Below are 17,408 nucleotides of genomic sequence, written 5' to 3' on the forward strand. Positions count from 1 at the left end.
CTTGATCTGGGTGAAGGCTTGTTGCTGCTCAGGGCCCCAGTGGAAATCATTCTTCTTTTGGGTAACCAGATAAAGAGGGCTCACAATCTGTCTATACTCGGGAACGTGATTCTCCAAAAACCTATGGCACCTAGGAAAGCTTGTGTTTCCTTTTTGCTGGTTGGTGGGGACATAGCTGTGATCTTGTTGATGACCTCAGTGGGAATCTGGCGCCGTCCGTCTTGCCGTTTCACTCCCAGGAACTGGATCTCGGGCAGGTCCCTTGACTTTGCTCTCCTTGATGGCGAAGCCAGCTTCTAGTAGTATCTGGATGATCCTCTCACCTTTCTCAAACACTTCTGCCGCTGTGCTCCCCCACACAATGATGTCATCAATGTATTGCAGGTGTTCTGGAGCCTCACCCTTTTCTAGTGCGGTCTGGATCAGCCCATGGCAGATGGTGGGGCTGTGTTTCCACCCCTGGGGCAGTCAGTTCCAGGTGTACTGCACGCCCCTCCAGGTGAAAGCGAACTGAGGCCTGCATTCTGCTGCCAGAGGAATGGAGAAAAACGCATTAGCAATATCAATGGTGGCATACCACTTTGCTGCCTTGGACTCCAGCTCGTACTGGAGTTCCAGCATACCCGGTACAGCAGCGCTCAGCGGTGGAGTCACTTCATTTAAGCCACGATAGTCCACAGTCAATCTCCATTCTTTGTCAGATTTGCGCACAGGCCAGATGGGGCTGTTGAAGGGTGAGTGGGTTTTGCTGACCACCCCTTGGCTCTCCAGCTCCCGAATCATTTTGTGGATGGGGATCACGGCATCTCGATCCGTCCGATACTGCCGGCGGTGCACTGTCGAGGTCGCAATTGGCACGCGTTGCTCTTCCACCCTTGGAGTCCTACTGCAGAGGGGATTTCTGACAGTCCAGGCAAGGTGTGCAATTGCTTAATGTCTTCTGCCTCTACAGCGTCTATTCCAAAAGCCCACCTGAGTCCCTTTGGGTCTTTGTAATATCCGTTCCGGAGGAAGTCTATGCCTAGGATACACGGAGCATCTGGGCCAGTCACTATAGGATGTTTCTTCCACTCCTTCCCAGTCAGGCTCACCTCGGCTTCCAGCAGGGTCAATTGCTGTGATCCCCCTGTCACACCAGCAATGGAAACAGGCTCTGCCCCCACATGTCCCGATGGTATCAGAGTACACTGTGCACCACTATCAACTAAAGCATCATATTTTTGTGGCTCTGATGTGCCAGGCCATCGGATCCACACTGTCCAGAAGATCTGGTTTTCCCGTGCCTCTCCCTGGCTAGAGACAGGGCCCTTCTAACACTGGTTATTATTCCTTTCCTGGGCATACATATTAGAGGTCCCTTCAAGGGGGTCTGACAGATCGTACCTACAAGTTTGGTCACGGGAGGTTGAAGCTACCTTCACTTTGGTGGAACTCTCCTGGTTAGAGTTTCCCTCCTTAAGTTGACGGACCCGTGCTGCCAGGACAGAAGTGGGTTTCCTATCCCACCTCCCCATGTCTTCCCCATGGTCACGCAGGAAGAACCACAGATGAGCCCTTGGGGTGTACTCTCTCTCTCTAGCTGGGGATTGTTGGGTGCTGATTCTGGGGCCTGTGACTCTCACGGGTGCTGCATTAACCTTCCTTATCTCCTCCCTCATCTCCTCTTTAAACTCCTTAATCACAGCTGAGATATGAGCCTGCATTGGGCCATTAATCATACTCTCATAATTCCTAAGTTTGTTGGCAACAGAGCCCACTGTCTCTTGGTGAGCGTCAGCATTGATTGTTGCAATGAAAGTGGTGTATTGAGATGGTGTATTGTTAGACTCTACAGCATTTGTCCTGTACACCTGACCTTGTCGGGGTCATTATTGTGTCGTCCATCCCTCCCAAAGAGTACCTCCAATACTGCCACTTCCCTCAGCTGTTGGATCCCTTCCTCAAGGGTCTTCCAGCGCATTCTATGATGGTGCTCCTGCATTCTCTCCCTGTGGACAAACCTCTCCCTGACACTCATTAAGAGCCGCTCTCAGAGAGAAAGGGACCCTGGTTCCCTTACAAGAATCTAATTTATACCCAAGTCCTGGGTCAAGGGTTCCAAGTTCCTTGCCTCACCACCGTCCAGCTGCACGCCTGTACCCATAAGATCCCAAACCCGGAGTAACCAGGTAGTATAAGCCTCACGCCCTCGTAGCACAATGTCCTTATGCAGATTACTAAGACTTTCGTACGTCAGGGACTCGGTGATGATAGCAATCTCTGGCTCCCCTGTGGGTTGTGAGGTTCCTCCATTCCTGTCCCTATCTGCAGGGTGCTCTGCTTTCATCTTAGACCTCCTTGTTTCTACCGGGGCAACTGCTGCTGGCTGTGACTGCCTTTGTGGTTCAGCTGGAACCTGGACAGTTGTAACATTTGTGGGTTCTACAGCTGTACTATTAGACTGTCCCTCTTCAAGGCAAAGGGAGGGTTTCTCACCAGCTGGGGAAATGCACTCCTTCAGCATCTCTTGTATCTCCTTAACCAGAACCCTCACCCAATCTGGGTGGTTCATTTCTGAGGTGGGCTGTGGGGCAGGGTCAGGCTCTGGAGCAGCAGCATCTCGAGTCTCTGGGGCAGTGTCAGGTTCTGCAGGAGCATACCTAGCCTCTGGTGTAGGTGTGAGGGTAGTTATCCAGGTTAATCTTCCCTTATCTCTGAGTGCTAAATATAACAGGCCTATCAGCAACACCACCCATTGTATGATATCATTAGCACTCAGAGACGATCTTAACCCTTTGAGAACTGGTGGAGCAGACCCAAAAAGATGGTTAAAAGCTTGGGAGAAAGTTTCCCCAGGTGCTATTTCCTCGCAGTAGGTACCGTTATTAAAGTAACCCCAAAAACATACAGTTAGTGTGTGATAGCTATGAATCTATGTACCTGCCTTCCAGAGGAAATTAAAGATCCATGAATTCCTCACCCAATTAACCCAGAATCCAAACTTGATAACAGACACAGTAGCCTTAGTTATAGGACCCATTTTTAGATAAGGGTCTGCAAATGGGAAAAGTATAGCTACAATCACATGCCACCCAAACCAAGGTAAACTAGACCACATGGTGATGCTTAAAGATGTTTCTACACACAACAAAAAAACCAAATTACTTAAGAACTGTTAATCCTTTTTCCCTCTCAATGCCCTCGAGCCTCACATTGGGTGCCAAAATCTGTCTTGTTTTGACAAGACAGGAGTCTGTGAAGGAGGGCAAAAGCCTCCTGTGCAATGGAGAAGGTAAACCCCCTCCCTCTGAATTACCAGGATTTTTAAAGTAAAAGGCTCTCAGGCAAAGTTATGGGAATGGGAGTAACAATTCTTTACTAGGAGAAACTAAATAACAATTTAAAAAGGCAAATGCAATTGGTACAAACAGAACTAGTGATAATGTCCACAACCTGACACCCTGAGGAGTCGGGGTGTTGGTAGCAGTCCAGTTGAAATGACAGCTGCTCCTCTTGCAGTGGCTGATGAATTGCAGCTGAAGTGGTGATCTTTAGAAGGGTATAGTTTTCTCTGAAGATCTGGTGGCAGTTGGGCTAGTCTTCCTCTGGGAATCCAGCGAAGGGGCCACTTCTCTGGGAATCCCGCCGAAGGAGCCGCTTCTCTGGGAGTCCCGCCGAAGGAGCCGCTTCTCTGGGAATCCCGTAAAGAGAGAGAGCTGCTCTGTCTCCCAAAAGGTACCACTTTATACCATAAAAGAGTGCTTGGCTTCCCCCTCTGGGTGGAGCATCTCACAATGGGATGGTGTAACGTTACCAGGCCTGCAGTGAGTCAGTCAATGGCCCATTAACAAACCATTACCTCTTCGGAGCAAACCATCGTTCTTGGAAGAGATAATAAACCTGCCCAACCTCCAACAGATGGCAAATAGAATACAAGCTTATCTTACAAACCAGGACACCACCCACCACTCCTACATGTCTATTCATTTTACAGAATTAAAAAATAGAAATCTCTTGAAATTACTTGATTAAACAGTTCTTATTTGAGTGGAAAAGGGGAACAAGGTATAAATAAGGAAGGGTCACATCTGTTCCAAGAGCAATTCCAGGACAGTTTTATTCAGAATCACCTTTAATGACACTTCCATCTCTGATTAGAAGCAGTGACCACTTTCCATATGCAAAATAGCCAGACTTTTATCTAAGGGTGCACAGACTGATATGCCTACTCTCATAGCTGGCTTTAACTTTGATTAGCGATTAGCCAGGATCCTGTCAACTCATTCAAACCTACTTTATTTTAACAGCCTTACCTGTAGAAGCCTTGGTTATCATATGCCATGTTAGTCACATCACCAAATACAGATGTATTCCTGAGTTTCTTATTGTTGTTATTGTTTCTTCCCTTAAAACCAAAGTAAGCAGCTTGCATGTGCTCTAATTCTTCAGTCCTCAGCTGGCACCACAGATGCATTTCTCTGTGAATATACCAAGCAGTTGAAACATATTGTGATATATGGCTGTACAGCTGAGCTGTTACCTGACCACAGACCTGACTCTCTAGAGCTTAAATCTCATTCTAGGTTTACTGAAGAATACACTTAAAGACATGATGAAATTCATGTGCAAGCCAAACTTGTAGAGATTTAAATAACACCCTAAGACAGGGAGTTCTTCAATAGCATAAATATTATCTTGTAAAATAGTGATACTGTAAGTACTGTCCAGCACTCCTCAAAAAATAAGCAAACAAACAAGAAAATGAGAACAATTTTTTTATGAGAGCCAGTGGATAGTTCAAAGTAACAAACCTCCAAGAATTATGTCCATTTGATTCAGTGTTTTTCCAGTCTACAGGTCATAAGAAAAGTCATATAAGGTGGGATGATGTGTCAGTGCTCTAAAGGACCTTAAACAGTGACATCAGGCCACAACCTGTTGTGTGTGAGAAGACTTCAGATCATCTCCATTTAATGGGATAAATTAGTTCAGGGAAAAAAAAATATTTTCTATGACTTTTTGCATCACTGCTATTCTTAATGTTTCCAAAATCACCAGGCAGGTTGAAAAGATATTGACTTAAAAATGGAGGAGACAGGTAGCGTTGCCTTTGTTAAGCATAGGGCACATTGCCTCACTGTAAGAATTCTCTTTTGGAAATGTTCAGAGCTGTTTACATGCTGCTCTCTGCAACTCTGAGGCAAGAAGAAAATATCCACAATTTCTTTTCTTGTTTTTAAAAGAAGTCTAAGACTTGCAGAATCACAGACACTCTCACTGGCTGGTGGGAGAAGATCATATTGTGAGAACTAGTGACACTGATTTTGGTTCTATTTCTGTCTTCTTGGGACGCAATCCTGCTCTTTCCAGAGAAAAAAGTAGCCATGCTTCCTTAGTAGGACAAGATCTATGAGGAAGCTGAATGGTGGGAGGACTTTCAGCAGCCTTCATCCCCCTTCTCTCCAAAACACATGTGGATGTGGCAGTTTAGTTGTGAACATGGTGTTAGTGCTGTGTTGACAGTTCAACTTAAGAGTCTTTTCCAATCCTAATGATTCTATGATTCTATTAAACATAAGATGGCACTTCAAAGATCATTATACACCATGCAAGGCAGGTTTGTAGGCAGAGGTGATCTCTCAGGTAACCAACTAAGAGCAAAAAGAAGCAGACATGCAGACCTCAGAGCTACAGTCAAGGTGAGGACATCCCCTCTGCTCCATAGGTACAGATTACCTCATCTTTCAGATCTGGTCTAAGAGACACTTTATTATTTTCTCCCCAAGAGTTCTCACTTTGTATTAACTTATCAAGCCTGCAGCTTTTTGTCAGATGAATGCTTTGTGCATTTAGAAGTCAATGCACTTTTCCACCTCCATTACCAACACAAATGCTGCCACTGCACCTGACAAGTTTTGCACAGGGTTATGTTACGTTTTCTCCCATGACATGGACAGTTTGTAAATGACTTCAATTCTTTCTGCCAGAAGGGAAAAGATACGCAATGCCTGCAGTGCCCCCAGGTTTCTCCTTGGAGCTGGGCTCTGTTGCCAATGGGATGGAGCAGCTCCTTCAGGAGACAGGGAAAGGTGCACAGGGGAGCAGGGAACTGAGAAGGTCTCAGCAAAAGAAATAATTTTACAGCCTGATGACAGAATCAGGTCATTATGTCCAGTGTGAAGGGCTTTTCTTTTGTAAGAGGAAAAATATAAAGTCATTACAATAATGAAAATGGCTCGTTTTTACAAAGCTTCATTTAAAATAAATGAAAAACAAGGACTGTGATATGAATAGTCTGATCAAAAAGAAAAGTGGCAATTCCAAAAATAACAATTAACCTTTCATTTCAAAGCAACTTATTTCATGCTACCAGTAAAAACCTGAATGTTATGACTGACACCAATGACTTTCATTTTTTGACACAAAATAATCTTTCAATAGAAACAGAAAATCTCTATTTTGGCTACAGTTGGATTTCAAATGACAGAAGTTCCCCCTTCAGCTGGTTCCCACACAGCTTCAGACAAACCACAACTCGGCACAGAAACCTTCACTGCTGTCTTCCCCAGTCTCCCTCCACGCCACTGGTAGGAATAACCATCAAGAAAAGTGAGACAGAAACCAAGTTCCTGTGGAAAGCTTTCTGCAGCAGTGACTGTAGGTCACTCAGTGCTCTCATGAGCAACAGTAGCTTGGCTCCAGCCTAGAGGCAAATGTGCTCCTGCTGACACTATCCACACTGAGTTTTATATTGAACTGGATTGAAAATTTGGCATTTTCATATTCCTGTTTATAATCCACCAATTTGTGCTCCAAGCCAGGAGACAAAATCCTCTGTCCTTCCAGCCCCATGAGGTTTTGAGGATGCTCTGCAGATGGTGAGGCCTTGGATGGCTCTGACACAGGGAGATTCCACTTCCCAGCAGTGTTCAAAGAAAGAAAGGAAAAAAGGAAATAAATAGAGAAGAAGGGGAAACACTGCCAATCTTCAATAATTTGAGGAGAGAAATGCTATGCCAGAAAATAAGACTTGTGTGTTCTGCATAATCCTGGGTAAATCCAGATCTGCCTAGGCATGTTGAGGTTATCTGATACTAACAGGCATCAGGTATTTAAATACTCTGGAATTCCAAGCCCTTCAACACCTAAAGCTTGACCTACAAATTAAGGATTTTAAGTAATTAACATCATTCCAGTGCTGCAAGTGGCAAATCCTTTGAAGCACTTGTTATCACAGCAATGGAGTCCATATCATGTACACTCAACACTGTTATTAAAACTGTCTTCTTGACATACCTTTGAGTTCTCCTCCTCTCACTTTTCTTTGCACACTTGATCAGACAGCAAGTTAAGAAAGCCATGGACATCAGCAAAATGACAGCACAGCTCACAATGGAGGCAATCACTGCGACCTTAAAGCCAAAAGTCTCATACTTTGATACGGCTGCAGCAAAGCAAACACAAAAACGTTTCTAAGATCAGAGCATAAATTTATCTTTCACATTTTCATTAAACCATGCTGAAACCTACCTGCTTCACACTTCTGCTCAGTGAGGACCTTCATCTTACAATGCGTCAAAATATCAGAGAATTTTGGCTTCAGCTTTGACCTGTGCAAGCCTCAAACTGGACTATGTAAATATCTCCTGTTTATAAGTTACTAATGAATTGTTCGCAAGCATTTCACACTGCAATTAATTAAACACAGTACCCTTAGCACTGCAGTAGCTTAAAAGCACAAGTCTGTTGGCAGATCAAATGCAGATGAGCTGCAGACTCTATTAACAAGGACCAAAGCTACAGAAATGGATACTAACATGGGTAAATGGCCTCAAAGAAGCCATTTAGAGCAAAGACAGTTCCATGTAATTACATCCTCTTTGGCAGGCAGCAAACCAACAGGTCTTCCTCTGTTTGGGGAAGGATGCAAGATGGAAGAAGTGACATGCAGGGCTGAGTGTTCACAGAGATCTGATGCTGAAGTGAGTTATCCAGACAAAAGGAGGAACAGGAATGTGATGTGGCACAGCTAACGCAGATCTCTGCCAACTCACTTGGAATAGTAAGCATGTCGTGCTTCAAAACTCAGCTAATTCTCCAATATCACAATGACCAGCATCACAAATGGTTCAGCTGAGCTCCATACAAAGCATTATATTTCTGCATCCTCTGGGGGAAGGATTTCTGTAATTTTTTCTTTTATGGGATCTCTAAACGAGATAAGAATAGCTGAGTGTGGGAGAGTGCACTAAGTGTCTGTAAGAGAAATATATCCACTGGGAATTTGAAATGACACGAGGTCTGAGGCACCTCAAAGCTCAGAGGTACCAAGTTTTGCTTGGGTCTACGTCTGCTCAGACTTATAATAAACAAGCAGAAACACAGCTAAAAGGTAGTTATCTCTGTTGTCATTCAGACACTATTTCTCTATATGGTAAATTTCCCATGTGGCTGCAACAACCAAAAATTGTTAGAAAAATATCACTATGCTTCTTTTATGGCAAAAACATTGTCAGAAAAGACTGCCAGGAGATAAGAGGCTCACAAATATGCTTGCACATCAGTTGGTCATTCCCATAGTGTTGGGGTGATTTATGATGATGGTCTGCTTTATGCCCTAAAATAATTGCTGTATCTTTAAGGTGAGTCTGGGGGAAGGGGGAGCCTTGGGGCCCTTTGCTGGGCTTTTTCAAAGCCTCAATGTCCTGGTGTCCGAGGGGTGTAGTGGTGCAGTCTGGGTTTTTCTTGGCCAGTTTGGGGTTTTTTTGTTAACCAAGGCGGAAATTTGTTTTGATTTTTTTTTTTCCTGGGCTTGGAGAGGCTGCAGCAGCAATCCTTCAGCTGCTTTTCGTGTTGAATTGGACACTTCGGTTTTGGTCCAAGATCTGAGAGAACAAGTGCCACAGGAGAGGAATCTGCCTGGCCTGGCTGGGCAGAGGGGCTGTTCTGGAAAAAGCCTGAGCCGAGGAGGGAAAGCACACCTGCTGCACTGCTTGTGGCTCTGGACAGGGGACCAACACCAGAGATACACCGGGTTGCCTTCTGTTTGCCCGAGCTGCTGCGTGAACCTTTTGGCCTCTTCCCTTACACAGGAGCTGGTTATCACCTCTCTCCCCACCCGGCTGCCAGCCCCTGTGGGTTTTTATCTTGCTCTGGCATTTTGGGAATTTTTTCCGGGGCGGAAGGGGCAGGGAGGGGGAGGGAGGGTGGGTCTGTTAAGGTCTGACAATTCAATATCTAGCACTTATTTACTTTTTCTCCCGTGCCGTTTAAGCAGTCTGTTTGTTAATAAATGGCTGGGTTTTTTTTTCACTTTCATCCACTAATATTCATTTCTTATTGGTGGAAAGGGATTCTTGGAACCCTTTTTTTTAGAGGAAACACTCATTCCAGAGAGTTTTTCTCCTAAACTTGTCTCTAAACCGAGACACCCTCACATTCTCTAAAGAACTATACAGCTTAAAAGCTAGAGGCACAGTTCTCCCAAGTGCCACCAGTGACATGAGATCAGGGATTAATCCAACAGTCTTTTATGTGTGTCGTGATAATGGCATGTCAGAACATATATGGGGTAGAATTACCATCAGTGGGGCAACTTTGAAGAAAACTGAATTTGTCTTTTTCTTTGCACAGGTATCTAGAATGAATCCTAACATTGCAGGACAGGCAGAGCAAAACGAACGCACCACACCCCAGGAGGAAGGGCACGGTTTGGGAAGAACCTTACGTGCGCAGGAGGGCACTGCGGCTGTCCACTGCGTGCTGTTCCCTTTCCAAACGCAGGTGACGACGGCCGGTCCCTGCAGCCGGTGCTCAGCGGAGCACCGGAACGCGACCACTGTTCCCACACCGGTGCCGTTGCCGTGCAGGACCTGCAGCGAGCCGAGCTGGGGCGAGAGGAGGCGGCTGCACTGCCCTGCAGACCAAACACAGACACTGCAGCGCCGCCGCCAACAGTGAAGCCATCCACTGAAGTGCTGTTCACAGTCAACTGCAAATCAGTCACAGTTAATGGTCAAAACAAATGGCAGACCTCGGGGCGGCCGACGCTGCCTGCTCTGCCAAGCATCGCCCCGCGGTAACGCTACCCTCCCTTAGTGCCCATTCAACAGCTCCTCTGCCCTCACCCCCAGCACAAAGCAACTGATGTTGTGGTATTATCTGCTCAGACTGGTACACGTTGAACACTTAAACACTAAAAACACTAAAAAAAGGTAATTTCTGAGAGGCACGGTCCCCTGTGGATCCCTGTGTTGTTGGATTCTGATTAATTTAGTACTCAGGCTAGCTGGGAGTATTCATTACGTGTCTTCACCCACACAAATTTCCAAGATCTGCTGGACTGATCGTGCAGTTTAGCCTACTTGGCAGCATCTTGGCATAATCTGACCGAAACTTCTTATCTTTACAAGCACTACTTGTGTGTTTGGCTTGGCTGAAAGGGGCTGGCGGCATCAAAACCACAGGAAAGAGCACAGAAAGACATACACATGTAACATCTCCCTTTTCAAGTGACAATCTGCTTTACAGTGAATCATTAATTTTATATACATTTTTGTTCATTCTGCTTTTTTATTACTTTGTTGTTTATACAGCTGTTCTTTGAGCTGTGGAGCGGTTCTTGCCTTGGCCACCTAATGTCAGCCATTAACTTCATACACGAAGTTTTATTGTCATAACATTCCTTGTTCACAGTAATTTTAAACAAAACTTTCAATGACAGGTGATTAAAACAACATAAAACATCTCGATAACTTCAAAGGTAACAAATACTTTTTCTGGGACTATACATGTGCTTTGACAGAATGTAGAAACTCAGGTATTTTTAACATTTACAGAATACCAGCAGTGCTTCTGAATCAGAGCCCAAGTTCCCTATTTTTCACTGGATTTCCAAATGACTTAAGAAAACTCAGAGGCATAGTGCTGCAAATCCTATGATGAAACACACAAAAATATTAAAAGAGGGGAAATATATTTTCCAAATCTACAGGCAAAAAGAAATTACAGCCTCCCTGAGAACATCCTGACAGAACCACATGTTAGCAAATCTATTTTATTTTGAATGCTAAAACTCCCCTCATGTCATTATTGTTGTTAAGCCCCTAGATCATACCACAGCAGGGAGGAGTCCGACCTATCTATCTCCAGTTCATGCTCTTAAACTCCCTGTCCCTGGAAAACAAACCCAAAGGAATCTCAGCAAAAGACCAAACAGAAGTCCCAGTGACAATTACTAGGCTTAATCTACTGAGTAAATATGCATCAAGCACTAGCTTTTAAAACCATAGCTCTTTAATTCCATGCTGATTATTTCTGGTTGTTTTGCCACTTCTTTCAGCCACTTACTATGGCAGAAATTGGCCTCAATGAGAGCAAATATTTTCTGTAGTACTGGTTTCTCTTCCTCTCCTCCCATGCACATCCCATTGCTGGAACATACAGGATGTACTGGACAATTTCCCTCCTCACTCCAAATGAGTCTTACGAGTTTGGGCTTTTCTTTTTATTTTAATTACTCAGTGGTTTACCATGAGAAAATATTGTCCTAATCTGTAAAATAAAGATTTTACATATAGTTGTTTGGGTTGGGGTTTTTTTTTTTTTTTTCATTTTACAATTTCAAGGCTATTTTTAGAGATTCGGACCACATTCTTAGAGTTCACATTGGTGACTCTTGTAGCTGCACAAGTAATTAGAACTGAATTGGACTTGATGCACACCTGCTGGGCCACAACATGCAGCCTCAGTAGAGGCATTCAGTACACCTGTCAGTTTACCTGACTCATTGTTCACACTTTGTTCTCCAAAGAACAAATAATTTGGCAGTGGATCCGTTCTTTGAAGACATATTTAATTTAATCCAGTATTGACCATTCTGAGTAACATGTGAAACTCTTGAACCTTCCCTGCCCTGTCCTTGCCCAAGATGGTGTCTGCCAAGACATTAAACCTCTGAATGGCAGCGACCTTGTCAGCACCATTTCTCAGCTGTGGGCTTTAAATTGTTTTTGCTCTGCTTGAGCTCTACAGAAATGTCTACTAGTCAGCATCCCCTGAAAACGTGGGTATTTCCATGCCTTGCCCTGGGCTGCAACAGCATCATGGATCATGCCCAGAGGATCATTTCCATATGAATGTATTTGGGGCTGGAACCACAGAGGTGCCACTCAATGACAGCTACACATCCAAAACCTTCTGTACCTGAGCTGAAAGTTCATCAACGACTTCATATACCTGCACTTGTGCAGAGGAGAAATGCTGTTCTTATTTTAAGAGCTTCTCAATACCATTTCTTCCCACTAAAGTCAAAAACTGAAATGTGTCACTCCTTTTTGCTTTTCACAAATGCATATATTGAAATGCCCAGATGGAGTTTTGTCAGAATGATCTTTTGAAATTTCAACCAAGCTGAGATTTAGCTTCTCTGCATAAAATTTGCCCTAATTGTAATCATCAATTGTTTTCCAAAATTGCTTTTGGAAAACTTTCCTGCAAGCTCTAGTGTCCACTATTAGCTACCTTCAATGTTTTTGTAGTGAGCTATGGCATTCACTTTTCTGCTGGGTTAATTTTACCCTTACATCTCCAAAGAAACATGTTTAATTAAGCTTCTATCCCTATACTTACATAAGCAGATGTTCCATATAGACTTCTTTTTTGAATACTCTTCAGGCATGTTTATCAGACTAAATCTACTACAATCAATAATTTTATTATTGTTTTTATTAATAGAATTAATTTTATTTCTGTTTTCAACTGAGACTGGTGTCTGAGGCTGCACTGCTGCCTGGTAAAACACAAAAATTTGTACTGACCCAATTTACATTTAGATTTGTATTTCTTTTATAAATATCTATAAAATGTCATGTTCAGGTCTTGTCTCCATAACTGGCACCCAGAAATGTAAAAACTAAAAACTGTAAAACTGAATAAATCCCCTAATTAGAGAGCTGGAGGCCCTCTTCTCTGGAGACAGGGTTGAAGCACTGGCATTGTTCAGCGTGGAGAAGAGAAAGCTCAGGGAAGACCTCAGAGCCCCTTCCAGTGGCTAAAGGGCCTACAAGAGAGCTGGAGAGGGATTTTGGAAAAGGGCCTGCAGGGACAGGACAAGGAGGAATGGCTGAAACAGGGTAGATTTAGATGGAATATTTTAAAGAAATTTCTGGCTATGAGGGTGGCAGGCCCTGGCACAGGTGCCCAGAGCAGCTGTGGCTGCCCCTGGATCCCTGGCAGTGTCTGGGACAGTGGGAGGTGTCCCTGCCCATAGCAGGGGTGGGATGGGATGGGCTTTGAGGTTTCTTCCAACCCAAAACCTCCAGTTCTATGATTCCTGTTTCTGCAACTATTTCTGCAGCTTTTTGTGGAGCAGGAGCTGATTTATACAAACACAATTCTCAGCCTGGCCTCATGCTGAGAGGATATCCAGTGTTCAGGAAATCTCTGAATCTGATTCTGCTGTCTGGAAGTGCAGAATGGCACTGGCTACAATGCTACAATAAACAGGTTATTGCATATGACAAATAACTGTCCTCAAAGTAAAGACAGACACTAAAGCACAATGTCTTTCATAAAATCTTAATCACCCAACCTCTAGGTTCAGAAATAAACACATACATAATTTCCAGGCAGTGAAAAATAGAGAGTAATGCAAAAATTAAAATAATCCAAAATATCTCTTTTCATGTACAGCCAGGATTATCTGTATTGCAAAATTGATTTGTCAAAAAGAGGAAACAAATGGATTCACTGTCAGCAAGCTGTGGGTTTATGTTTTGCTGATAAGAAAAAAGAAATGAGAGAGCAACCTAGGCATGCCTGCCTGGTAGACATTTCCTGTGCTCCTTCTACAGCAAAACAGTGAGTAAAAGCAAATACATTGCATAAGTATCTACCAAAATGATCTAAACTACAATCTATGTCTTCACCTCATTATTCCCAGACACACAAAGGTCACCCTTTTGCATTGCTTACTGTTGCCAATTTAATATCACTAAAACATGCTGGAATAACTAGATGCCAGAAAGAAAGATAACACCAGGCTCTATCAACCCTGTAGAAAATAAACACACCAATATTATTGCTGCAAGTCTCTTTTCCTACAGAAGCACACCTCAGAAACTGGTGTCCCTGAAATCACAGGCATTTAAGCATCCACAGCAGTCTCACAGAAGAGCTCTGGGAAGAGGTCACTGTGTTAAAAAGCAAAAGAAAAGCAGCTAGAAGTGAAATATGAAATAAAGCAGACATAGCAAAGTACAGAGTGAAAGTGTCTGGCCCTGGCATTGGTCTCCTTGTCACCATGCCTTTGCTTCCTTGCAGAGCTGGCCTCAAGTCCTGCTGGGGCTGATCTTTTAAACCAACAAATGTCCACAAGGATATGATCCTCCCAGGAGAAAATCCAGATGCTGGCATGGCTTTTAAAGAAGTTAGTGTAAACATGTTACCAGAGCTACAGTAAAAGAGCAGGGCGAGACACAGGCTATAGAAGCTGCAGAAATTAACCGAGGTCCCCGGCTGCTGTGCTGCAGTCCCTGGGAAGCTGCTGTGGAGATGTGGGAAAGCTCTGACAGATTTGCCTTCCAACACACAGATTCAGCTTTATGAAATGATTATTTGTGGGGAGCTTTGGTGGTTCAGGTGTGGCACAAACCACATGCACGAAAACACAGCCCTCTGCACACCCATTAACTGCAAGGAGCACTTCAGAGGCAGGGCCAGGCTTGGCCACCACTGCTCCAGGAGCTTCACACCCTAAATTCTGATGGAGACCAGCAAGAACTGAACAGCAGGCACAGGACTGTTCCTCTGGGTCAGTCGCATAAAGGAACATTTGGACAACTGCGCAGGGTAAAACTTGCAGGTACCTAAGGAACACATCTGTCACAGCACATTACCTGACAAAAGAAATGCAGCTTATTAATATATGGTTCTGGCACCTGCCTCACATCAGCACTTCTGAATGAAAATATTCCCCATAAAACATTTCACGTTTCTATTGATAAAACTATTTTTTAAGTGTGATAGAGGGAACCCAATATCTGATGATTCTTACAGGTCAACATTAAACATTTGTAAAAGCAGAAGAAAAAGAAAAGCTTGTTCTCTCATTAATACGTAATTTCCATGCAATTAAGAAGGAGATCAAAAGGGTATTTTAAGAGAGTTAATTTCTGTGTTTACAAATCCATGTTCAAATAAGCTCTCTCCTCCCACCTCTGTTACAGCAGATACCTCAGGCTCACTCCTACCCACTTTCTTCAATTTATTTTGTGGTCTGTTTTGTAGGTAAAACTGATTTTTCAGCACATGTAATTTACAACATGCAAAGGTTCAGGTGCTGAGACTCCCACATCTATCTCATTTTGGGCAGCATTGCTTTCATGGAATCACATAATGGTTTTGGTTGGAAGGACTCTTAAAGCTCACCCTATCCCATCCCCTGCCTTGGGCAGGGACACCTTCCACTATCCCAGGTTGCTCCAAGCCCTGTCCAGCCTGGCCTTGGGCACTACCAGGAATCCAGGGGCAGCCACAGCCACTCTGGGCATCTGTGCCAGGGCCTCACCATTCTCTCAGGTCACCATGGGACCTGCAACATGGGAGTCCCAGGGCAAGTGTGCACTTTCCCTCTGCCACCAGGTCCCTCTGTTCTCAGACAGGTTTTGGTGGGCACATTCTTGCTGGTGTCCTTCATTGGGCCAGCAAAGTCTGTATTTTATAATTTCAACTTTCACCATTATTTTTTCCCAGTACTCATAAATAATCTCTCATTCATTAAACAATTGTAACATTTCTGAAGAGGATGCAAAGTAATCCACTAGCTAGAAAGCCAGCCACTGGAGAAGCCAAAAGAAACACCAGATGTATTTCCACAGGGAAACCACATCTCTGTTATGCACCATGGATACAGGAAGGATGAAGGATGCCTCCACTAGAAAAGTGGACAGGACAGAGGTTGTGTGCTTCCCCATGGGAAACCTCCTGCAGCATCCCTGGAGGAAGGGCAGCATCCCTGTGTATCCACTGCCCACTTTCAACATGCTCCACTCTCCTCCAGTGCTCTGGGTCCTTCAGGACACAGAGCTCAGCCTGGCTGCATATTTGCCTTGCCTGGCTCTGGGTTATCTGCCTGTACCAACTCTTTGATCTGGCCTGTGCACAGCAACGTGCACAGCAACATGCTGGGGTACTGAGCAGGGCTGATAAAAGCACAACATTTGCCAGACTGGACACAATCTCTATGGATGGCTGGGCCACATTGCACTGACCTACCTTGACCAATAAAGTTGTCAAGGAGGAAGGGTCCAGAGCTGGACAAAAAACATTTCAGTCCTAAAAATCCACTCCCAATGTGAAATTTCAGATGGACCAGACCTGCATACTACCTGATGGTTATATATTGATTTTTTGCCAAAAAGCTTAAAACATAGGAATTGCATTTCCACAAAGAACGGATTTGTAAAGAATATAAAAACTTTTCAACCTTTTATCTTTGAAACCACTTTTGTGTTTTAAAACAGATGACAGGTTTGTTAATTTTCATGGGGAATTTCCAACCACCCTGTTAAGCAAAACAAGCCTGAATGCTACAGACCTTACCTGCATTTGCTCCCCCTGGCTTTGGCTTCCCTAAGTCTTTCCCAAGAGCAATCTGAAACTAGTTCTGTCCTTGGTTTGCTGTGTTAAGCTGCGGAATGCACACCACAGAGCTGTGACTTGGCATCCACAGCTGCCAGCAAGAATTTCTGTGAATAATTGATTTTTCAGTCTCAAAAAGTTAGCAATAGCATGCCTTTTATTATGGTAGAAGTTATTCATGGGCTGAGAAACCAACAGCCAGATTTAAAACCCTTCTCTTTGGTTTTACCATTTTTATTTTTCTTCTCTCCTGGCTGGTTGTTTTCCTGAGTTAGGCTTTCCTATTCTGGGCTTCATGCAGAGGGACACGCAGCTTGGCCACGGCCACCAGAGTAACCTACAAACTGCTCAGTGAGAGCCATGCAGCATCCTGCCAGGAACTCTGAGGCACAGCAATGATTAACAGCACAAGTCAATAAACACACCTTTCAGCCTCTGCACACAGGAACTGATGCAAGATGGCACGAAGACTGACAAGAATACCAGTATAAGGACAGGGAACCGATGCATTGTGTTTGCTTTTTCCCATTTAAAATGTCAAGGATTGCAGGTGAGTTATGCATAGAATGACAAGCAGCTTGAGAGAGCAGAGCAGAGGACAGCAGCCCCATGTCCTGCATGTCCTAGCCCTATATGGCTAGGGAACTCAGGGCTACACCTGAGAATGCAGCTTCTGGGCTGAAACAGGTTAAAATGAATGAAAACCTTAGTCCTAACCTAGATTTCTGCAGGAATTAACAATAATGGGACAAATACCACAGCTCTCTTGCCTGTGCAAAACTGCCCCT

General features: G+C 44.1%; 1 protein-coding gene across 10 annotated transcripts in view; it reads right to left on the reverse strand.

Moving 5' to 3' along the window:
- Window positions 1–17,408, reverse strand: part of SUSD3 (sushi domain containing 3) — a 33,422-nt gene that overhangs the window by 10,226 nt on the left and 5,788 nt on the right. For 2 of the 10 annotated variants that reach the window (XM_077786032.2, XM_085590919.1), the window contains exons 2-4: window positions 9,707–9,895; window positions 7,276–7,423; window positions 4,293–4,457 (exon numbers count right to left, since the gene is read on the reverse strand). In XM_077786032.2, the coding sequence (XP_077642158.2) occupies window positions 4,293–4,457; window positions 7,276–7,423; window positions 9,707–9,895 (502 nt within the window). Of the gene's footprint in view, window positions 1–3,329; window positions 3,889–4,292; window positions 4,458–6,585; window positions 6,895–7,275; window positions 7,424–9,706; window positions 9,971–17,408 lie in introns of those variants that run through there. The other 8 variants (XM_085590912.1, XM_085590913.1, XM_077786031.2 and 5 more) reach the window with 8 other exon arrangements.

This window comes from Lonchura striata, chromosome 12, assembly GCF_050655825.1.
Source record: "Lonchura striata isolate lonStrDom1 chromosome 12, ASM5065582v1, whole genome shotgun sequence".
NCBI lineage: Eukaryota > Metazoa > Chordata > Aves > Passeriformes > Estrildidae > Lonchura > Lonchura striata.